Consider the following 25474-nt stretch of genomic DNA (forward strand, 5'->3'; position numbering starts at 1 on the left):
CTGACAAAGAGCTCTCGAGCACACAGCAGGAAACAATCCAAGATGTTTCTGGAATGTGTTGATGATAATTTCCTTCTCCAAGTAATAGAAGGGTCAATGAGGAGAGGTGCTATGCTGGACACCATTCTCACCAACGAAGAGGGACTGCTGAGGAATGTGAAGCTCAGGGGCAGCCTGGGCTGCTGTGACTATGGAGAGTGGAGTTTGCGATCCTTAGGGCACCAAGGAGGGCGCAGAGACAGCTCACAGCTCACGGCTTCAGGAGCAGGCTTTTGTCTCTTCAGGAATCTGCTTTGTACAGTACCTTGGGATGAAAAACTGGACAAAAGAGGGGCCCAAGAGAGCTGGATTATATTCAAGGGTCAACTCCTCCACACTCAGGAGTGATGTACCCCAACGAAGAGGAAGTCAGGCAGAAATGCCATGAGGCCCGCACGGATGTACAAGGAACTCCTGGACAAATTCAAACACGAGAAAGGAAACCTACAGAGGATGGAAGCAAGGACTGGTAGCCTGGGAGGAATGCAGAAAGAATGTCTGAGCAGCCAGGGATCAGGTTAGGAAGGCTAAAGACCTGACAGAATTAAATCTGGCCAGGGAAGTCAACAGCAACAAGAAAAGCTCTACAGCTACATCAGTGACAGAAGACTAACGAAAATGTGGGCCCTCTGGAAGGAAACGGGAGACCTGATTACTGGAACATGAAGAAGTCTGAGGTACTCTGTGAGCTCCTTGCCTCGTTCTTCACTGACAAGTGCTCCAGCCACATCACCCAAATTACAAAAGGCAAAAGCAGGGACTGGGAGAATGTAAAATCACCAGCTTTAAAAGATCAGGTTCAAGACCATTTAAGGAACTTGAAGGTGCACAGGTCTATGGGACCCGGTATAATACATCCACAGGTTGTGAGAAAACTGGTGGAGGAAGTGGCTGAGCTATTATCCATCATATTTGAGAAGCTGTGGCAGTTGAGTGAAGTTACAGCGACTAGAGAACGGAAAACATAACCTTCATTTTTAAAAAGAGATATAAGGAAGACTTGGGGAACTACAAGCTGTTCATTCTCACCTCCGTGCCTGGTAAGATCAAGGAGCAAATGCTCCCGAAAACTGTGCTGAGTTACATGGAAAATAAGGAGGCCATCAGTGAAAGACAACTGCCTTCACTAAGGGCAAACTGTGCTGGATCAATCTGGTGGTCCTCTATAGTGGATTGCAGTGTGGGTGAAGAAGGGAAGAGAGACAGAGGTCATTTACCTAGACTTGTGCAAAGCATTTGGCGCTGTTCCACATGACTCCCTTGTCTATAAACAGGGGAGACACGGATTTGATGGACAGACCACTGGGTGGATAAGGAACTAGCCGGATGGTGACATTCAAACAGTTGTGAACAGCTCAATGTCCAAGTGGAGACCAGTGACAAGTGGCATTCCTCAGGGGTCAGTACTGGGACTGGCACTCTGTAACATCTTTGTCAGGGACATGGACAGAAGAATCAAGGGCACCCTCAGCAAGTTCACTGACAGCACCAGGCTGTGTGGGGCAGTCGACAGACTAGAGGGAAGCGATGGCATCCAGAGGGACCTAGAAATGGTGAGGAGATTGAGAGGTGGGCCAGTGCAAACCTCATGGAGCTCAACAAGGCAGTGTGTAAGGTCCTACACCTAGGTCTGGGCAATCCTAAACACATATATAGGCTGGGCAAAGAACAGACTGAGAGCAGCCCTGAAGAAAAGGACTTGGGTGTGTTGATGGGTGAGAAGTTCTACAAGACCTGGCAACGTGCACTCACAGCCCACGAAGCCAACCAAATCGTGGCTGCATCAGAAGAAGCACAGCCAGCAGTTGATTCTTCTCCTGTATTCTGATCTCAAAAGACACCATGTAAAGTTTTGTTTCCAGCCTCTGGAGTCCTCAACACAGGAAAAACATGGACCTGCTGGAGCAAAGTCCAGAACACAGCCACAAAGATGATCAGAGGGATGTAAGGCCTCTCCCTATGGTGACAGGCTGGGAGAGTTGGGGTTGTTTATCCTGGAGAAAAGAGTACTTTAGGGAAACCTTTTAGTAGCCTTCCAGTACCTACAAGGTAAGACACAAGTGGGCCTACAAGAAAGCTGGAGAGGTACTTTTACAAGAGTGGGCAGTAAGAGGACAAAGGGTAATGCTTCAAACTGAAAGAAATGAGGTTTAGATTAGATATTAGGAAGACAATCTTTACTGTAGGGGTGGTGAGACACTGGAACAGGTTGCCCAGAGAAGTTGTAGATACCCCATAACTTGGAAGTGTTTAGGGCTAGGCCAGATGGAGCTCTTAGCAACCTCATCTAGTGGAACTGTCCCTGCCCACACCAGGGGAGTGGAAATGAGATGATATTTAAGGTCCCTTCCATCTTAAACCATTCTGTGATTCTAAATGTGGCTTCTGTCTTTCTTAAAGGTCAAAACTGAATACTAAACTTTGTCTCAAGACATCACAATGGGGAGTCCTTGAACTGATACAGACAATTCACAGGCTAATACAGACGTTCACAGGCTAATCTACCAATGACGGAGGAGGTACATAGATTCAGAAAGGGAATACTGCAACTAGATCATTAATGACTAGGTCCTCAAGACAGCCTCTGGAGGTTATTTGCCTTCACAATAAGGCAACATTCACTTACCACTGAAGTAAGTCATGATCAGAACCAGAACAAGTATTTAAAAGGACTATTCTTAATTCAGCCTCAGTTACGTACCTCTTGCACTATATTTCAGCCATTTCAAAACCAGTACCCATCCCCAATGTACACCACCATGATTCTCCCCATAGTATGTGTAATTTAGATCCAAGCCCTGTTTTCAGATACACAAACTCACCTGAGACTTCGGGACCGAGGGCGCATTGCAGTGGTCCTGCACCTGCTATCACTGGCAATGCTCTCAGTGGTACAGAAATGTTTAGACAAAAAATGTAGTTCATCAGGTGTTGGTTGGTACGGTAGCTGGTGTAGCTTCTCTTGGGATGAGCAGGATGACTACAAGAGCACAAGAGAACGCACAAGCTTCCATCAGAATGAAAAAAAACATTTTCAAGACCATGTTTGGTGCTCATGAATACAGTGATTCAAGTTAAAAATTATAGTTACTGTGTCTCATGCCTGAATTCCAATTTAAAGAAGAAAATAAATAATTAGTCTCAAACCCATGAGCTAAGTATAGAGTAAATATTAAAAAAAAGAACCCCTTCAGTTTCTGAAGACACACTGCATTTCAAAAATTTGAATTTCCTAAGGCAAAAGTACTGTCTGTACGTCAACAGTACATAAGAATAGCTAAAATGGAATCTGCTGAAAATTAATTATTGGAGAAGGATGGCCTAAGTATGGTAACTGTAAAGTACAACTTACTGTCACAATGCCAACTATAAATCGTCATAAGAAAGGTACTTCATTATCTATATTTATGACACTAGTAATGCTCTTAAAATTAAATACTATCTAAAATCTTGCTGAAAAAATAATATGCTAATCTCTTATAAAAACTGTACATTGAAAATAAAGTGAGAGAACTCAATACATTTATCAGGACAGGTTATATGGCTGACAAAAAGTGAGAGGAATTACACTCAAACCATCCACTTAGTATAAAACTGGAAGATACAGACAGGTATGACATTGGAAGTGCTACCATGATAACTACCCTTGCAAGATTTTGTGTATAGATCTGCATTACAAAAGCTGTCCAAATGACCATACTATCATATTTTACGGGTTTTTATGCAGCTCTACCTGAGCCATGCTAGGTGCTTGAAGGTAGAACTTTGAACTTTTCCATGAGCCTAGATCTTTTACCCTTTTTAAAGAACACATACATAGTTCAAAGTATTAACAACCAGCCTTGCTAATGTGGTCTGACAAACATAGAGAAATGCTCTACTGTTTCTGGTACCAAAACTGTTTTCAAGTTAGATGATTCATAAATATTCTTGTATAATTGCACAAAGCTGCTTGGTACCATGCAGACACTCTTTATATTTTATCTGCAGAAGGCAAGAAGTTGAAAAACTTGGATATCTTTCTGGAGCTCTTCAGTTTCTAGCTGGATTTCTCAATAAAATGGATTTCTTCTGTGTATCAATTTACATGTGCACATTACTGTAATTATCTGGCTTATATTGAACACCAAGGCCCCCACCTGGGTGCTCTTTTAATGGAGGCAAACACAGTAAAGAGTTTCTTTATTACATAATTTCTAGCAAGGCGAATCGATAAACTTTTCTACTGTACAAATATTGGCCCTGCATTGCTAAGGTCAGCAGACAATAACCAGAAACCAAGAAGTCTTTTTAACCTCCTGGCAACTTGTGTGGTAAAGGCTAATATCCTAACTCTTAGAAGCTCAAGAAAAGCTTTCTTATCACACTAGATCTCATGAAGTCATCTCCTAAAAGCAAAAAAGAAGAAAACCCACTGGCAGAAAAGGCTAAGAAGGACTGGTCTACATGGGAATGCTGCACCACATCAGAACAAGCTGAAGTTAGCAAGACTGTGTTACCTTGCTTTGCTGTGGGCTAGGAGGCATGCACACCAAGAATTTACCACAGTTCACATGATAGGTAGTAACTTGTTGAGCTACAATAACTCATGCATGGAATTCTGCCTTAGCACATTACCATGCATGATTCAGCATACAGCATAGGTAAGTTCTTTCTTACCTCGCACTATAGCAGCTAGCTGCTGTTAACCTCACAGTGTATTTCCTACAGCCATGCTCTGTAAAATAAAAGATACTCTAGCACAGGAGAATTTCCCAATACAGAGCATCACAGATGGCTATTCCTATAAAATCATTCTCTACCTCTTTCTTCAATTTCAGGGGACTATGGGATCGGTGCTGAAATAACTCATGTCACACTTCTCCTCATATAAGGTGTCACAGAGTTTAGATTCAACACAACTGAAGTGAGCATTTTCCTAACGGTAACCACTCTCAGCTCTATCAGGATCATCACAGGCACAAACTACATTTTTTTGATGATCTAAATTCTGATTTCAGTAGAAATCTGAAAACTCTCACCACAAAATTCCTAAAAAAAATTAGTTCTCCTGACATTCTAGAATTAATGCTCCAAAAATCACAAAAGAGTTAAAGTACTTTTAATATGTTCAACCATAGTGCATTATGGAAATGCAAATGGTTCTTCTGAGACAGAAAAGCAGATTTGAAAAATATGCAGCTGTGTATTATCTCCCTTCATCATTTTTATAAGGCCTGCTCTCCTAGAAGACACAATCATGTCAACTGCATCTTCTAACTGCCAAGATCTGATCCAGCTGTGCTAGAATACGACACACCAAGAGCTTCTTCACAACTGAATAATCTAGCAGAAGATATTTTAATTTTGATTTTGTTGTGAGAACTGGTATATGTGGTACTTACACCGCTTCTAAACCCATGAGCTTCCATTAAATAGGTAATTCCATCACTTTCAATATTAAAAAACAAATGAAAAAAAAACCCCAGGCTAACAAGAAACAGCAAGCTGTGCTCACCTCAGTGTAGCTGTGGTAACTACAGACACTTCAGCCTCGGCTTTGACTTTCAGTTGCTTTGTAAGGCCAAAGTTGTGCTCTATTGTGATGTATAAAAACTCTTTCTGCTTGCTGGTTGATACATGTCTGGATTAATGTGAATTTTATTTATCCATCACTGAAAAGGGAGTGCTCCATATGTACATTTAGGGTGTTGTATGAACTGGTCTCTCATTGCCTCTAACAATTAGTAATAATGTGGAGGAGGAGGCTGCACTGTGCTAGCTCTTTCAGATTCTGAAAAAGTACATGAAATCAATTAGATGGTTACACTCCTAGTTTTGGTTTTGTGATTCACATGTATCATCCAGTGGGTGAAAGAAGAAAGTGAAAAACACCTCTACTAGGAAGTGAAGAAATAGTGATTAGATTTAGAATTCAAAGGCTGTCCAACTGCTTTTGCAGGGCTGATGAGCAGTAGTAAATTCCTTGGCAAAACAGAACAAGAAACTAACAATGGGATACTGCAGAAGCCAAGATGGTAAAGGCTAACATGTCTCAAACACCAATAGCAGGGTGTCTGTGGCACCAACCAAGGACTGCAGGTAACAACAGCCAAGGACTGTTGGCAGTGACACCCTGTGAGAAAGAACAAGATGTGACTGGACCAGGGGCCATAAGGAGGTAGGACAGCACTTTTCTGGGACAAAGGTATTTTCTCTACCTCTTGGAGATAAGCACAACTCAGTACAGCAAACACAGAAATGAGGTGGAGAAGCAGGCATAGACTGTAGAACGGGAGGGAATCAAGACCACCAAAGACCCCTGAAGCCCTCTGACCCATTTCCAGAAAGGCCTGAAAGAATGGACTGTGAGTGATAACTAATTTGCATAGAAAATGAGAAACCCACCTTCAGGATGGGACAACTTCTGTATAAAATGGTACCTCCCTTGCAAGCCTGGGGCACTCCCAGGACCCTAGAAACCCCCTTAGCTGGACTAATGCTGGAACCAGGACTGGTGATCTCTTTCCCCTCTTTTTTTTTTTCTTTTTGTCTTTCCTTCTCACCCCACCCCTTTATCCAAAACCCACAGGAGTGTGCTTATATAGCAGGTCAGAGACTAACATATCAATTTCTATGCCAAGTGTGTCATTTACTAATAAAACTCGGTGAGTTTTTGTGGATTGTCTGACTTCTGTCACTTCTTTCGACCACAAGTATTCACCAATCCTGGGTGCTCCCTTACTCTTAAGTGGGACACCACAGATATTTATGACATGAATTCTCTACCGATGTTTTCTTCAACAAAGTTAAAATGTATATATTGGAAAAACAGGTTTTTTTTCCACAAGAAAGAAACTGTTTACTCAGTGCTAGGGAAGACATATAAATATTTTAATATTTATACATTCTAGTCAGAAATAATCATGGGGTAAGTCAATAATGGTCTATTACAGAAGTTAAGACATCTAAATCCATAAGTATATGGACAGCGTATGCAAATACCAGGTAAAACTTCTCACATTCCAGAATGCCTACAGTAGCTAGTGAACCTAACTGGGAAAAAAGTATATGAATTAGAATTACCATTTTAAAATTGAAGATATCAAAGAAATGAATATGGACAGAAAATTAAAACTGTGTTTTGATCTGTTTTGGACACAGCATTTAATCTCCTTTCTAGCACAAGCCTGTTTCTTGTAACAGTGACGGTGTTTCTATCGCAGTTACTTCTATCTGATATAAACTCCTTATGTCAATATATTTCAGGTGATGAGCAAAGCATATTTGATCTAGCTCCAGTAAGAGGTATACAAACATGCCCTATGGAAAAGTGCTTAGGGAATTAATGTGAAACCAAGGAATTTACTTGGCAAAAGTAACATCTACACAGAAAAGAAAGCAGAGGTCAAAATTAGTGCTTTAGAAGAGAAGTTCTTAAGATGCATGAAATTACTCAACATGGTTTAAGACACACAGAACTGTCCTTCCAGAAGTCTTTGTGGACAAAAATAAAGAGTTGATTATAACACAAAATGGTCGTATTTCATTATTGTACAGAATGTGAAACTCAATTGTTTCACAAGAAAAACTGAACAAACCCACTGGAAGAGAAAGCCTACTTTATCTGCAAAAGAAACAGCTTAAAAAAATCAGTTATCACCCTGGTATCACTAAAATGTGTTACTCATAAAAGGTAAAAAACCTGTTACAGGCATGTAAGGCATACAACATTGAAGAGCCATAGTTGGATCTACAGACCAAGTCCCTTGCTGCAGCAGATGTGCTCTAACTGTCAAGGTGTCAACTATTTGCTATTTCCAAAGCAGGCTTCCTCTACAACTCTATCTCTGCAGCCTCTCAGGTGTGACCATTGCAACCAAGAGCTTTGTTCCAGGTTGTAATGCGAGACAGTCCTTCCTCTCCAGTATGGAGACGTGCAAGATGTACGAAGTAGAGGCTGGTATTTCTCCCACTGCCCTGCTCCCAAGTCCTGGAGCAGGATTTAAGGCCCTGCTGTGGCACACGAGTCAGATGTACATGTATAGCAGGGGGGCTGACACATGAGCAGCAGAGGCGAGCCCGAGTGGAGCCGAGCCGAGCCCAGCCAAATACGGACAACCACAGCCGAGCCCAGCAGTCTGGCAGCAGACAGCGCAACATGGACAATCCAGCTTTTTCGGGGGTTTGTCCGTCATTGTTTCTTGTTACGGCCTCAGGGACAGGGAACGCAAGCCGCAGAGAGCAAACGCCATCGTGTCTTTGTCTCAGCAGCCACACAGAACCGTGCTGAGATGCTGAGCGCCTTTTGTGTGTAAAGAACCTTCTCTTTTGTAACTTTTGTTATTAATATTGTTACCATTAATGTGCGTTTCTTATTCCTTAGCTGTTGGTTTTCAGTACGTTGTTATCTCAACCCATAGTCTCTGCCTTTATCCCTGTCTCACAGGAGTGGGGTGGGAAAAATGGGGGTGGCTTATTTGGAGTTTAATTCCCAGCTTTTTTTCTAAACCACCACAATCACATCGAAACAATTTATCTAAAAGGTAAAAATTAGTAAGTTTGACTTACTCTCTTATGCACCCCAAATGATTCTTCCATTCTGATTACAGCCATCTGAAATGCTAGGTATCTAAACTACTATCATGCACTAACACCTATCAATTGCCAAAGGAAAAGAAAGGCAAATGTGTGATTCATCCCATCCTAAGACAGCAGTCTAACCCAGCACAGATGAATCACGTCATACAATTTCTCGTTCTTCTTGTTATCAAGGCAGCCTCACTTATGACTTGATACCTAACTACTATTTGGTTAAAGTAAGGCAGATCGAAAGGGGGCACTTAAACACTATTCACTGCCAGAAAGTATCTCTGAGCAAAGTACACACTGCATAAAGTGTTCTTTCATTTCAGTGAAGTAAAGCAGTTTCCTATCACATGTTAGTTCCAAATCTAACAACCCTAACAAAACCTACATTGTCTTCTCCTAAGAGAAGCATGCTACATTTGAGAAGCTAGAGCACGAAAAAAGAAAACTATCAGCACAGCAAAATGGATACTTACAGAAACAGTTGAGCTGGGTGTATTTGTACCATAGCCAGAAGAAGGGAGAGAAGCCAAAGACCAGCGGCGACCATCAGTCCTGAGAGTTACGGAATGGAGGTTAGTCAAATGAGCACTGCAGTATCCTAGCACAGAAACATCTGTGAAAGTATTACTGTGTAAAATTGCATTCCAAAAGCATGATACAAACAGGGGTTCTAATAAACAGTATACTTTCACAGGGGACCACAATAAACCAGCATTCACCAAGGATGAATTTTTTTACTGTGTTTTTCTAGTTAAAAATCTATGAGATGAAACAACCACAAAGAGAATGAACAGCTTCACAGAACTGGTGTCTAACTAATACAAACAGAAATGCACCACAGGAAGTTTACAACTCTTAGGTCCATCAGATGAAAATTAATGAGAAGCAAATTTAAAAAATTGTGAACAAATGCAAACCACAATGCTCGGAGCCACAGAATAACCACCACAGTCTGACTGATATAAAACGGTAGTGCATTGTTCTGCAGCATCAGTACAGGACACCAGCAAACTAGCAGGCTAATGATTAGGTAAAACCAAACCTAAATGTTAAATGTTACATACATAAATCAGGAAAAACAAATCTTCAGGAAAAATCATGCTCACTCGGAATAAAAAATAAAATAAATATGTAAATTATAACCAAAAGCCGATTTATGTTCCTCACTGTCTGAGGTGATCTACACAAAGACAACATGGAACTTGAATATTCAAAGTGGAAAACTAAAAAAGTGTTTGGATATTTGAGAAGGTAGAATTTACCTGTCATTTCGATGCCCATGACTGCAATACAATTGAATCAAATGTGTTAAAAAAAGGCAAAATAATATATAAATAACAAAACAGGAGAAGTTTTTATTAACAAATGGTAAGGAAAGGAGAATTGAAGATCTGTTTTACAAAGACCATCTCCCAAGTCTCATTGACACAAAAGGTGAAATTCTGAAGAACTGAAGATTAATTGAAGTGTAATTTCAAAAAGCTGAAGTCATGTCAAATCAGGAACCTTAAACCTACTGATGCAGAGGTTTAAGAGGTCCCTTCCTTCAAGCTAACTGTCTAAAAAGCCCCTTGCTTCTTTCCAATATATCCACTTATTCATCCACAAATTACAATCAAAGCTCTGGGACTTTGTATAAATAAAGTGTGAGAAAAGAAACTACAGTACATTATTAATATTAAAATATGAACAGCACATGTGCTAGAGACTGCTGATTGTGTCAAATACTGAACTGCGCAAAAATCTTCCATCTCTGCCATAATCCTGTTGTTAATTCATTCTTTTAGGTTCTCTTCTTCACCCAGGTATGTAAGAGATACTTCCAGATGAATGCACCATTCCCAAAGTAGTTTTCTCTTAATTTGGCTTGGCTGTTGACAGCTGAAACAAGAACTTAAGACAGCATTTAAACACGGGTGAGACCCATGTATTCTGCATCTGTGAGGAAGTACTTCCTAACTGAGTCACTCAGAGTGAACAGGGTACCTGCATCATACAGAAAGGCCATGAAGGGTGGGAACAGGCTGTCACAGGAAGTTATCTGGGAGGCAAAGTTGGGAGAATAGGAGGCATCCCTAACAGATTATGGGAAAAACAGGGGAGCAAACCCCTACAGCATTTTCCCCTGGACTCTGATACACCACTTGCCTCTGTCATACAGTATGGTTTTATTCACTTTCCAGCAGCTCTAGAAAAAGTACAGTCTATCACCTACCCATGGGTTCATAGATACTGGACTTTTATGTACAGCAGAAGTGGTGAGCTTCAGAGGCACAGGCTATTCCTGGGCACTGGTCACCCTGCCAGAAACAGGCAGAGGAAGGTGACCCTCCAGCTTGGTGCCGAGGTGCTGGGGAAGGCTGCCTCCAACCCTGTCCACCGGCTGGCAGCATGGCAGAGGGCCACCTCCCTGAGGAAGCCCCTTTGCTGTGGCTGCTGCATGGCATGGCCAGCACCTGATGAGAAATGGCTACACTAGGAAACAGCTTCACAGGAGGCTTCAAAGCCTTTGCCTCTCTCTGACATCCTCACACTTTCCCAGCTTTTTGCTACCCCCACGGACTGGGTGGCAGTGGATAAAAAAGGAATATCCATACTCCTACACCACTGCCTCTGCTTCTTCAACCTGCTTTATCACGCTTGTCCTTCCCTCCCTTTGTATATCCATTAAATATACAAAATGTAATAGAAAAGGCAGAAAGTCAGAAGTCTGCTCTCATTAACCACCGTGCATTTTACTATGAAAATTCATCCTATCACAGGTTATAGGAAAACAACCACAACAGACACACCAAATTCAGAAGAAAAAGTTGTATTAATGCAGTTTTAAGCTTCATTGTCATCAAGCATTTTCAATATAAACACAGAACAAAACTGGTTTCCACGGATAATTGCTCTAAATGTTTCTTGAATCCCACAGAAGTGGTGAGATATTTTTAAATCAGAGAAATGTCCTTCAGTTAAAGAATCTATTTAAAGCTCCTTACAGGGCTCTAGAGAGGTCAAAATCCAAATGAAACATTGGTAAACAAGTCCTTTTTTTTAATTAATTCTGAATTTTAAGGTTTGCAAAAGTATAATGTTTTAAACTTTCTGTTTATTATGGGTGGGGAAGGAAAACTATTTCCTGACTGCTGTATTTCTAAGCCATGCTCAATCTTTCGCATCTGCTTTTTCCGTTATAACCTATTTCTGGATTTAATGAATCTTTTGAAAAATATGCTCACATACAAATGTAATCTCTGAAGAGGTAGTATCCCTGACAAAAGGAAAACTATCAAGAGGAAGTAAATTCAAAAGAAATACTCAGGTTTCCTAAGGAGTTGATTAAGAAAGTAACATCACAAGCTATTAGAAAGATTCACAAGATCTACTGTCACAAATGAGTTAGATTTTCACCCCTTCGCAGCTTTAAAAAAAAAAGCCATTTCCTTGCACTTACTTTTGAGAACTTGTGTGTGCTACTTTAGTGATCTCCCAAAATAAAGTAACTAAAACTTTATAGGCAAGTTATAGCTCACTGCAAACCCAACAGTTACATGCCTGACACTACTTAAGCACTCCGATTTCATTTTTTGTATATATACTCTTGGGTAAACATGCAAACTCTGCCTACCTTCACAGACTTAGGAGTTAATGAACATATAATTGGAAGTAGCGTGACAAGGTGTTAAGTGATAGGGAACCACACTGGCATGAATATGTAGTCTCCCATGACATGCTATCAACTTTGGTTATGGTTCATTTAGTAATAATTTACTTCACAGATCATTTCAAATTAACTTTAGATCTTCAAAAATTCTACTAACATTAATTAATCCTCACAACACTCCTGTGACAACGCTGATTGTCTCAGTGATACAGATACTGAAACAGGTCAATGACAGGTATTCAAGGCATGGTAGTGGTATTGCTGCTGTCAGTAAAACCAAACCCTGAAATCAAGACCTCTATTGTAGTGCTCTTAAAAGCAATGCACTTCTTAAATAGTTAAAAAAATATAAGAAGAAACCGTCAAGTAGTTTAAAGTTCCCCCAGATCTCAGGAGGTAAGATGATAATGCCTGAATCAGATTCATTACAATTAAATCATTAATCTATTATTTTAAATTCAAAAATACATGTTTGCACTGCATCACACATTCAGTAATTTGTTGCTGCTGAGGTTTAAAAGAGTTTACATTAAGTGAGCTAATACTTACTATTCTACGTGATAGACCTGACAGATGTATTTGCAATCACTTTTTACATCTGGGTCCAACAATATCTCCTCTATGTAAAATGTGTGTTGAATACTACCAACAACCTCTTACCTTCGTGCAAAAGAAAAGTGGGCTGAGGCACTGGGAGAGAAATTCCTAGGGCTATCTTGAGGACTGTTTCCTGTTAGAGATGATACGCAAAAAAATTATTATTAGAGGGTGGGGTGAAGACAACTCACTAAAAAACATTCAGACATATTAATCCACACATTTCCAGCAGGTTAAAAATGAATTTCAGAATTTCTTCTCTCCCAGTCTCTCTGAAAATAAATTCTGAAATAGAATCTTATTTCAACTCATGTTTCATTTATACTGGATTTTAGTGACTGGATTTTCTAACTCATAGAGAACTGTTCATTTAGCTCTTTAATTTGAAAAGTCTCAAAACAATTTGTTAACTATGTTTAAAGAAACCAGTAGATTAGTTTGAAAGAACATATTTTTAATGTCAGAAAAAAAGGCTGCTTTTTTAAATCATAACAAACATTGAAAGATAGAAAAATCATGATCAAACATATTTAGCCCTTATACAAAGTCTCTACAGCATTTCCACGGGTGCTTTATTGTAATTTTTCTTTTTCATTGCTCATTTTTTTCTATCTCGAAAACAAACAAGCTGACAAAACACACTGGACTGAGTTTTTTTACCCTTAACTTCACTTTGTGAACAGGTTTTAACTTTAGGGTCTGTTACTTCTTCCTATTAGAACTCCTGACCTCCTGCGGACCAGAAACCTTATTTGAAGATGGAATAAAAATGACCCATAAAAAAAACCAAAAAACCCACAGAATACAAAAAAAAAACCCCAAACAACCAGACGCACACAAAAAAAAATTCCAAACCCCAAATAAAAAAACCAAACACCACCTCCCCAAAAAAATGCCAACAAACCCCCATAAAAAGCCAAAAGGATGAACTTTAAAGTAGCACTGGCATACATCTAACCATCAATCTTTCCTTAAACTTTTCTTTAAAATGACAGCAGCAATACATTAAAAAAATAATGTATTTGTTGAAGCATTTTATTTTTGGACATAAATGAGATTGCAACAAAAGCAACTGATAAGAAAATAGCTCCTCTGTAGCCAGCTAGAAACAACGCAAAATGTTTGAGGGAAAAACTACTACCTGTGTGTGAAAAAGCCAGCACAATAGATTGAGTCCTTAGAGGGCTTCAAGTGGCCTTGACTTCTACTCAAATGTTTTAATTAACATTGCATTTATCACAGTGATGCCCATAATAGACTGCATTAATTCCATATGAGAAAGCATAATTGTCGAGCAATTAGGTACCAAACAGAGATCAACACACATCCCCTCACTATCTCCCTCTTCTTCTGTCTAGAAGCAGATGCAAGATGCTTTTTGAGTTGTGTTTAAATCACATCTTTGCAGCTGCTCTTCCCATAGCCCCAAGAGACATGGATTCCACTCTCACTGGCCAATACTCCCGACGTTTTTTTGCCCATTTATCTGTTGTGCCAGAATTATGTCCTTCCTACATTCTCTCCATCCTCTCAAGACTCCAGCTTCTTCATTACCCTTCAAACACTTCTGAGGGCCTCAATAATTCCACGGTGGCAAGGATTTTCATTCCCTGAAGGGGGCTGGAGCAGAAGAAATCTGAAGCCACGGATTCCGACCTTTACTTGCAGACCAACAAAATTTATTCTTATCCTGCATCAACTGTAAACACCGAATTACTGACAGCAACAGTTCATTTAATTTAACAGCTAACTGGATTTCTTTTGCTGCTACCAAAGCTTACTTAACAAAGATAAGCTAAAAAAATACATATTGTAACACTGTGCAGATAAAACATGGTCACAAACTTTAACTGCTGCACTAGAAAAAAATCGGCTGTAATTTGGAGTATGTTGTGGACTTAGATAAGTAAAAAAGACAAAGAAGCTAACTTGAACTCTGGTAAAAGAGCACATAATTAGGCTAAATATAGTGAAACAGAAACAGCTTCTGACAGGAAACAGTTTTAAAAATCAGAATATGGAACTTTGTAAACCAATTCCTTTTCTTGGCTAGCTAAAGTTATATATGGATATAAATATGTTTCTAACACAAATCAAGGACGTGCCTTACTGTCCATGAGTTAAAATATATGCAAACATTTCATATAGAAGAAAAAAATATTATTCAACAATGCAGCAATTTTATAGCTATTGCAGTGGATTTGAATTTGTGGAGACAATGCTGCAAAACTATGTTGCTAGAATCAACAAAGAGCACTTCCTTACAGACAAAACCTGAAGAAGTCAAAGTCTTACTCAGGAAGAGCATCAGATCCTGTTATTAGGAAAATCAACTTGCAAGCATAACTTTCAATAGCAAATCAGCTTTTAAAATAACAAGACTGGTGACGCCATACACATAATACCTGGATACTAAATCCTGAAGGTTTATCTAGAAGTCATAAGAACTCACACAAACCTGGAAACAAAGAATGCAAATTCAAACCCCTAATGACTGGAGAAACAGCAAGTGCTAGCTATTACAGGTTTAAGGTGTGCAGGTCTAGAGGAGCAAGACAGGTTGGAAGCAGAGTCCTATATATGACCTCCATCCATCACAGCATTCATCCACCCATGTGCAAGCCAATACCTGGGAGACTTTCAAATAAAACCCAGTGCCAGTTAACTCTGTCCATATTCACAGTGCTTGCTTATGAGTCAAAGCCCGCTGTTCTTTGGGATTGCTTGTATTGTATGTTTTAGTCCTACAGTATCTCTATGTGACTGAGATTACTGTCTGTGTTTCTGATCTGCTAAAGTAAACTGGACTGGTGGTCAGACATTAGATAATTAACTCCAGCGTCCTCTGGGAGACACGATGAATAGGCAATCAACATACCAAAACAATACTCTGCTTCATGACAACACACAGGGTTGCTCACTTTGCAAGCACCTATTGTTAAGAAAACTGTATCAATTCAACTGTGATTGTTTTGCAAGTAGCTTCAAGAAATCCTGTGTCTTTGCCACAGAGGGAAGATGTTTCAAATCTTTTAAAAAAGCATATTACAGTCACTGTATATTTTTATGTATTTTTAATAGCTGTCTACTTACAAACTAAAGCGTTTCAGATACTATGAATTTCTGTTAGTACTGAGGGAATACTAGATTAATGATAATTGTTATCCCAAATTCCTGATGGATCAAAAGACAAATCGAGTTTGAAGTTTTTTAAAATGTGCCACGGTACATCAGAGCCACATTAATACAATATAACCATGAGTCCTATGTTCCTCTGTGTTAGTTTACGTGGTAATGAGCCCATACTGTTAACTGAACAACACACAAAAAGATATCACCCACCTGCAGTTACAGGTCTGGCTTTCTTACCGTAACAAACAGCATCAGTCAGCAAAACGTACAGCTGGGCAGTAGAATCATTTTGAGTACTTCTGCAGGTGCTTTCCAAAGAGGTTCACTCATGTGAGGAGCTCAGGCTATTTAAAAATCTGGATTGACTATGCCTGAAATCAGCAACTGACTTTCCCCAGCTATGGCAAGGAATGTCTGCATGATCCTTAAATCCATTTGCAAGAAAGCTCTACATGTTCCGACCACTATTTAAATACTGGCAGTGCTATATTTTTATGGGATTTTATTTCTATCTGCACGTCACATACCACTTAGATTTTCTTCGCCTGTCCTAAAACTAGTAGATGACTTGAAATATCCATAACCATTCTACTTCACCCAAAAGCAAGACGAAATAAAAAGTTTTGTTCTAGCAAAACTGTTTTTGTAATTCTACATGTGACAGTAGTCAGAGTAATTGATATACTGTATTATTTTCCTTTCTGTTTTCTTTTAAAATCTGAAATTCAGAGCCCTGCTTTAAACCCCAGCTCTTAGCATTTCCATACTTCACCACAAAAACACACTAAAGGGCCTCATTTATTTAGAAACATAGTCTTTCTTTCCCTTAAAATATATGGTGCAAACAGCTTTATTCATTACTACGCTTCAATGCTGCTAACTAAAGTACATCCCTCAAACAGAATTATCTGATGCAAGCAGTAAGTCCTGACATAGTAAGAGAAGAGTATGAACAGCCAGTACTCTACCAGTGTCCATGAAGAAAGCTCTACACAAGCTTGAAAAATCCTAGAAAAAGGATTACAAGTGGAGGTAAAACCTTCTTGAACTTTAATTTTGATTTAGGCAATTGCATCATGTAATCCAGTTGTGAGAGACTGGAAAGACTAATGTCTTTCCAAACAAAAATCAAACAAGACTAAATGTCTCAAAGCATTTTGGGGTGCATGTGTGCTGAGGAAAGGAGCAGGTCAGGCCTGACCCTGATGAGGCAGTGCCCTGCCCTGAACACCCCCAGCCCCCTAGAGCCTGTATCCCAGCCCAACAGAGATGCCAGTCATTGGCACAGCAGAGGCAGTGCCCCACACTCCAACTCTGGAGCCCCTAACCCAGCTGCTGAGTGGCCAAATGACTGGAAGTCCCACCTGGGGGAAAGGGCCAGGAAGGCCAGGGGTATTTAAGGCCAAACACAAGGCCATCACATTGTCTAGACCCTGCCTCCTCGGGGAAGTTCTATCCGAACACTGCTGGAACCCAGCAGTTAGTAACTGTGCATGGGCTCTTCTGTATCTTTACTGTCTTTCCCTCTTTCTCCTTCTTCTAATTCCCTCTTCTTAGGATTTCTGAATAACTTAAAATCAAACAGGCTTAGTGTTTGCTAAGTTGAATGGACCAAGTCAACGCTTTGAGAAGTGTTTCATGCTGACTGAATGTTGCACTAAATCTTTTGCCCAAGTTCTTTGATTTTTCTAAAGTTGCCAGTGAAGTTTCTTTTTGTTGTTTTGACCTCTTGAGAATATCTTGTCAGTATTTCTCCCATGTGTCCAACTCGGGGTACATGAAAAACCCTACGCCCTTTTAAAAAACCTCATTGAGCGAGCTGTTTGGGGCCTTACATTTTAAATGGATTTATTTAATCCCACAGAAAAAGTCGGGTTCATCCCTGCCATACCTGGTAGACAATTCTTTAAGACCCCTCATGTTCCAGTATATATGGCCAGCATGTGTTTCGCTTCCTATTCTATGAAGGGGGAAAAAAAAAAGGCAGCTCTGACTAGTTTAGATGACAATACCATCTTCCAGTCTTCTATTTCTAAGGAAAGCAAGTAGTATCTTTCAGTCTTCTATAGAAATCTCCCACATTCTATCCTACCAGCCCTTCTCCCCACGTGATCCCACCTGAACATTTATGACCATAAACGTATGCAGTGTTCCAGATGAAATCTAACCAGGACATTGTACGGTGGCATGAAATCTTCCCAAATTAAATTGAAAATTACTTCCTTTATACATCATCTGAGACTTCATTTTCAAATGCATTAGACTGGTCCTTGTAAACATCATCTTATCCAGAAAATGCAGTCAGATCCTTACCTAAACTCCTTATAATAGGTGAGTTCACAGCTCATCATACGACATTTCTGTTACAGGTCTTCCCAGTACAAAATGCTGCATATTGCAATATAATTTCATACTTTTTTATTCCAGTCCTTGAGATCACTCACTTATTTCAACACAGTTCCCCAATGCTATTTCATACTGGATGTCTGCCAAATTTGCATCAGCTACAGAAATTTTATGCCAATGTCACTTATGAGAAGAATAAAAAGGTTTGGTCACAAAAACAAAACCTGAGGACTCTACTGATAACCTCCGCTCCCACTTTATAATATTCCTCACTTTAGCACAAGCCCTGTCTTTATCCCCTTAAACAATTTCCTACTTACAATTCTTGTCCTAGGCATCTCAGTAGCACTACATGGAATATTATTAAAATACAGACAAATAAAATTTACAGCATTGCTCCTAACAGCTAAATCTTGCTCTTTCAGCAGATACAATTAAAAAGCACCACATGTGACTATTAATCATTAGGGGTTAGTATCACCCACATGAACAAGCTCCTGTGACTGCTGAGGTGGGGACATCTGAATGCCCTGACTTGCTGAGATTATAATCATTCACTTTGCAGGCTGGGTGGTGCAGATGACCTGCCTACACAGCATCAGACAGTCAGCTAGAAAAGCCCATTAATGACATGGGTACCAGGTACCATCCAAGTTAATGCTCCAACTCAGTTTCCCACAATTCTCAATGTATTCAACAGCTCATGGAAAAATCAGAAGTACTTTTCAGCAGGTTCCACCAGCTTCCAGCCCAAATGCTAAAGGTAAAGGATGTCCAGACAACTAACCTAAGACAGCTGCTAATAATTATGAAGGTTTGAGCCTAAAGACATTACCTGGCATGTTTTCCATTTTTGCAAGAAACAGAAACACTTTATGTAGTGAAAGCTGATACTGTGTGATCTTTACATGTATGCATAAGGCATAGCAAGAGACTTCAGCTGCAAACTAAAGTCTGACTTTCCAGACACAAATTATCTCTGCAAGTAGCTACAGGTTGGGCATAGAGCAAAATGGAATTGCATATATTGTATTAGCAATTAACATACACAACAGAGATATATATTACCTGCTGTACACACTGTCTTTTTCCTGTTCCCTTTATTATCCTCTCCACACAAAGACCTTACAACTCTCTGTGTGCTCCCAAGCCTTGGACTACTTACTGCTCTAATAACTCTTTACTGTAGCCCAGGAGCTTTTATGGTCACTGTTGCTTACAAGCAAATCTGCCCCTTCCCTGACAAGTGCTACTCCTGCACTACTTGTACTCTGCTCAATCTACTTACTTCATCAGTGTGGTGCTGTCTCACTGCCTCTCCTATCTGACATGAATCCGAGTATGACTGGGATGGTTAGGGTTACAGTTAAAAAATTCCACGTAAGTATTCAGTGTTTGTCCAAATCAGCTTGCATCTGTCAAGATTAACAACAAACTCCCTAGGAACCATCTTCTATTACCTCCAGAGCAAACAATGAACACTGGGGGGAAGGGGAGGAATTTGCCTGACATCTCTGTATTAGACCTTCTCATATAGGACAATTATTATTACCCTAAAACTGGGCCACTGGTCATCCTCAAGGAAGTCTATCTAAACTAAGGAATAGCTGGTGCCGCCAGTTTAGACTGCATCTGGAAGAAAAACAGGACTACAAGGAAGAACATGGGTATAAAATGCACCTTGAAGAAGTATGATTACATCCAAGATGCTCTTCCTCTAAAATAGAAAAATCCTATTCACATCCAATCTGTTTTGGCTAACTTGAATCCAGTTTATATTAAACAGGAGCTACCTGAGCTCTTCAGGAGATCTGAAGTAATGGCAAATTGTTTCCGAAGGTGCAGCCAGACCTCTAAATGACTGCTCTGCAGATATCAAAGATGAAAATACTCTTGAGCAAAGCCACAGACACTGGCAGAAGTGCTTATGCAGTGCACTCTAAGAGAGCTCCACCTTGAGATTCTGGAATATACCTTCACTCACTTTGCTACACTTGACACAGAGGACTCACAGCACTTTTTTGCCCTCAGAGATGGGAGGTCACGGGGGAAAAATACCCAAGTAGCTTAAACTAGTGGTCCAAATAAAACCATCTCAAGTAAGACTTGCCAACAGTGGTAACTAACTACGTATTTTGCTTGCTCTCGATAAGCAATGAATTAATGTCAAAGGGAAAAAAGGTTGTTAGGGAATCCAAGGGTGTCCTTACAAGGAATGAAAATACTCGCTTCAGATACCTCTGGGGCAATGTATATTCCCAAGCAATGCCAACAATCTCATCAGGATTATACAGAAAGCTGAGGGTAACACTAAAAACTATCAAGACAATAAATAAACTAAGTTGATCCTGGGTGGATTTTCAAGAATGTGACAATTTTGATTCCATTCGACTATAGTCGAATAGTCTAGAGTAAAGGGCATACTGATTTTGGCCAAGATAAGAATTTTTTTTGTCGTCACTGGTACAGTACTGTGTTTTAGGTTCAGCACAAGAGTAATGCTGGTAGCACACTGATGTTTTAGTTGTTGCTGAGCAGTGCTCACCCTAAGCCAAGGACCTCTCAGTGTCCCATTCCCTGTCAGTGAACACATGCGCGAGACACTGGGAGGGAGCATGGCCAGGAGAGCTGACCTGAACAGGCCACAGGGATGTTCCACACCACAGAACATCATGGCCAGAATGTAAACTGGAGGGAGGTGGTCAGGAGCGGCTGGCTGCTGCTGGGGGTTGGGCTGGGCATTGGTCAGGTGGTGAGCAACCGTACTGCGGATCACTTGTTTTTCTTGGGCATTATACACGCACTCTCCTTTTCATTACAATTATTGTTGTTGTTATTATTATCTTCAGTAGTAATATTATATTTTAATTTGTTTTGTTTCAATTATTAAACTGTTCTAGTCTCAACTCAGGAGTTTTACTTTTCAGTCTTTTTCTAATTTGTCTGTCTGCTGTAGCAGGATGCTGTGAGTGGGTGAGCAGCTGCATGGTACTTAGTTGTTACTGCAGGTCCTTATCCCTTTGTTGTGCTTTAACTCCAGCTGGCAACTAAGAATGCAAACTTAGTACAAACACTAAGAATCTAGTCCACTTTAATAACGGCAATTAACGGAACTCTTTTCAGTAAAGGCACTGAAAAGCAGACTCTCCCCAGAGATGGACGGAGCTCCTGAGAGTAGGGAGTACAATAGTGGGATCCAGTACCCCAAGAAAAATAGATCTGTCAGAAAAAAGTATTGATGGTATGAAACAAGAAGCCAAAATGGTTTTAAAAGAGCATGAACAATAAGGGTCATGCATAATCTATCCATCTTTCCATCTGAATGACTCAAATCATAGCAGATGACGTCTTCCATTTTCCTGTTTCATGGAATCAGGGAAGTGCCCAACAAGAAACCTCTGGGCACTTCCTTTCCACAATCAAAGGAAAGTGACTTCAGAGTATGTCCAGACCTTGAAAGCAGCCTCAGAGATCTCCCTTCCAGTTTCTCACCTTAAAGCAAATGTGATTGTTCTTAAAACTATGTCAGAAGATAGGCCACGGCAGGGCAATCTGATGCCAGTCTGACATACCAAGCCCAGTTAAATTTCCAAGACATGAAAAGACAGTAAAATGTAATCTTGCAGCATATGAACAGAAATAATGGAGTATCATAATTTCTGTCCTAAAATGATATTAAGTACACATCATGGTTTCCAAGCATATTTCCAAGCAAATATATGTTTCTAATCACATTTAAATGAGAACTGCCAGACAGAATTCTACTTGACCCAGGACTCAGCTGGCTGACATGAATGTTCTGACTCTCTAGGCTCAAAATAGCTCCTCTTCCTACTACAGAGGACCTATAAAACACTACCTCTCCTTGCTCCAGAAGAAGAAAATTCTGTGTTTTAAATGATGCCCTTGAGGACCCCAAGGAATGGGAAGGTAGGATGAAGGGACTAGAACCTTGTAAAGTGGCCACACATCTCCACCGGTGCTTTTGATTTAACTCAAGGAAGCAAGTTAAGCTTTTTCTAAAGCAGGAAGCAAAGTAACAAAAACAGACAAAATAGAAGTAAGAGAAAAGAGGACCGAGAATAATTCCCAATGCATGTTTACAGATGTTGAGAAGGTGGAACAGGAATTAAGCAGCCAGGAAAGTTGACAGGACAGTTGGTAGGTTTGTTGCAGCCTCTCTCCTACACTCAAGAGGATTGCTGCACAGAACTGAGTAAGAAAGAGTGACCCAGCAAAAGGTGCAATGTGACGAAGCTAAATGTTTCCAGTACCACCTATCTTAGCAGAGTCCTCAATGGCTGAAGTTCCTAGCTTTCTCATCAGTTAAACTGAGTCCTGTAAAAGGTAGACACAAGAACCAGTATTTTCCTTTGACAACCCAGCAACAAGAAATTGTGCAATGGTCTCACAAAGTTACATCAGCAGTTAGCATCCACGCAGCCTGCTCCTGAGCCGACACTCACCTGGGGAGATTGCTTGAATGAAACTGAACTCTGAAAGCACGCAAGAAAAATTCCTTCAGAGCAGGTGCTCTCCAAAGTCCTCCAAATTCCACATAATCTCACAAGAACATATTTGTCAAAAATGTTATTACCACACTTCAGCCAAGAACAGGCTGATGAATAAACCTGTTTTCAGTAAATGCAACCACTGACACCTCGCTGCACATTCAGCTTACTACATGCTCCTCAAGGGCTAGAAACTCTTTTGTTTGTCTCTCCCTCTTCTGTTGTTTCCTCCTCCAACAGCAAACATTAGTAAGAAATACATGAAGGTTTTAGAGGATCATCTCCAGTCTCTCAGAGACTTATAGCTTGAGGTACATGTTCCCGGTAGACGATCTGGCTGTAAAGTAGCAGGCTGTAAAGTAAAAACTTTCCATTTAAGGAACTTTTCTAGGAGAATCTCAGATTCAAAAAAGACCCTACAATCACATATAGCTGGACAGGAGATATACCAGGTTCTCTCAGTGGAGTCAAGGAGGCCTCTCTGACTTGGAGTAATCCCTCTCAGCCAAGGAGGGGCAAGAAGAATAAACCCAGCAAGCTGTACAGCACACACACCCTCTACCACACTTTGCAAGGAAACAGGCCTTCAGTACAGGCCACCACAGAGAGCAGCAGGAAGTGCAGTTTACATCTGGCAGCTCTGACAACACAGAAATAGCAGTATCAATATAAATCCAGCCTCTTAAATCTGACATTACCATCAATTTATAGACATCAAACACTTCAAACACTTAACTCCTACTGCATACATAGACGAAAATTTTTAACTAAGGGAATTTGCATCTTTTTTTATTTGCGTGGCTTAGGATGACATTCACAGGGATTTGATGTACAGACTTGTCTAGGCACACTAGCTAGATGAGCTAGGAGCCAACGGTTGTGTGAATATTTACTATATTTAGCCATTCACAGAAGCAAGCTAATAATAGAGCTGGCCACGCACATGCAAATTTTCATCACATATATAATATTTACTGGTGTTGCTCAAGTGTCTAGCACACCTACCTTCAGAAGTACCCAAATAAGAGAACCTACTGTATTGCTGTCAAATTTCTGTATTACGTTTTTGAATACACAGTACATACTGCTGAGTTGATGCAAAAGGACCATTTACACTTGATCTGTCTTTTTACTTACAGAATTGGTTTTCAAATTTCAGAGCCACTTGACAGTAGTTGTGACATAGCAATATTATTTCTCTTTTATTGTTTGAGAAATCAATTCAAAAGATGAAGCAACTGGCTGAAAGCCTGAGTCCACTGCCAGACAGGAACTTTCCAGCATTTATCAAATACACAACCTATATCCAGATCCCAGGTGACATGTGCTGGCCTGTCCATACTTCTGAGTTTATTAGGCATCATTGGTCCAAGCTTCCCATTTCCAATCAGGTGGTATAGTCACTTATCTCAGCAGACACGCTAGAGCAAGCATTGTTATTGCTTTCCTCAAGGCAGCACAGCACAACCAGACAGTTTTTATGGTGGCCACAATCTCCTCTTCTAAATGGAAATTTCTGCATTTGGGAGATCCGAAACAGCATTCCAGGATTTAATTTTTCACTTTCAAAACAGTCTGCACCATGTTTTCCTTTGTTTGTTTTAAATGCTCTGCTGCCTTGAACTCTTCACAAATTTTCACGTTGCCTGGATTCCTAGTTGTGACAGCTGCTTCTGAGAGTGAAAATCACCACCGTATTTTCTCTAACAATGCTGGCTTCCACAAGAAAACTGGAGACGCCTTAATATACTTCAAAAATTCATGTGAAGCTCTGCATCTCATCTTGTTTCACATCAACCTGAGAGCAGTCCTTCAAAGCATTCAGTGTCATTGATCACACAAGGATTAGTGTGGGGCTTTCATTTTGGCCTGCAGTTAAAGCCAATGCACCCTCAAAAATAAAAAGACAACAAACCTTTGTGGAAATGTGATTTGATATGCTAAAAATGTTCCTTTTAAAAAATTAAGACCATTATTATAAATAAAATATTTCTTTATGGGCATTCATTCAAGCTTTAAGTGTTTCAGGTGCTACAGAAGACAAAACAAAATTATCATCAATTCATTGCCATGTAAACTGAAGCACAGCAACTACCAGCAAAGTACCCAACGTTAAAAATCCTGGGGAGCAGAAGTACCAGGAACACAATGTAATGTGGGCTCTACTACCTTTCCTACATGGTGCAAGCTACAGGAAGGGAAATGGTGGCAGGGGGAGAGAAAATCTATCAGAATGCAAGGTGGGGAAATAAAAAATAGCTACATGATATTTTTGGACTGCTCCTGATCATAACACAGGATTTATGGATCTAAACAGAAAACAGAAATTTGGATGGAATGACGTGCAACTTTTTGCTATTACAAACAGTGAAAAGAACAGCAGAGTGTGTTTTCCTTCAGTTATAGAGACATCCTAAGAATTTCATAACAGCAGTAGTAGCATAGTTATAAAATCACCTGTATGAGCTGAGAGTGGTGAATGAGGCCGAGGAAGAGCTGGAGACTGGCTACTGCCCATCAAACTCTTCCTGTTACTTGTTCTACAGCTGTGGGCAAAAAGAGAGAAAAGAAGACATTAGCATCAGAAATACAGCATGTAGCACATATGGGCATTTTGAGATTCTGC

The 25474-nt window shown here is 40.1% G+C and overlaps 1 protein-coding gene across 10 annotated transcripts in view; it reads right to left on the reverse strand.

Moving 5' to 3' along the window:
* Positions 1-25474, reverse strand: part of MAST4 (microtubule associated serine/threonine kinase family member 4) — a 286627-nt gene that overhangs the window by 53086 nt on the left and 208067 nt on the right. For 6 of the 10 annotated variants that reach the window (XM_032095430.1, XM_032095427.1, XM_032095436.1 and 3 more), the window contains 5 exons: positions 25306-25394; positions 12923-12992; positions 9873-9893; positions 9084-9162; positions 2862-3019 (listed from right to left, as the gene is read on the reverse strand). In XM_032095430.1, the coding sequence (XP_031951321.1) occupies positions 2862-3019; positions 9084-9162; positions 9873-9893; positions 12923-12992; positions 25306-25394 (417 nt within the window). The remainder of the gene's footprint in view (positions 1-2861; positions 3020-9083; positions 9163-9872; positions 9894-12922; positions 12993-25305; positions 25395-25474) is intronic. The other 4 variants (XM_032095431.1, XM_032095429.1, XM_032095433.1 and 1 more) reach the window with 1 other exon arrangement.

Source organism: Corvus moneduloides, chromosome Z, assembly GCF_009650955.1.
Source record: "Corvus moneduloides isolate bCorMon1 chromosome Z, bCorMon1.pri, whole genome shotgun sequence".
Taxonomy (NCBI): domain Eukaryota; kingdom Metazoa; phylum Chordata; class Aves; order Passeriformes; family Corvidae; genus Corvus; species Corvus moneduloides.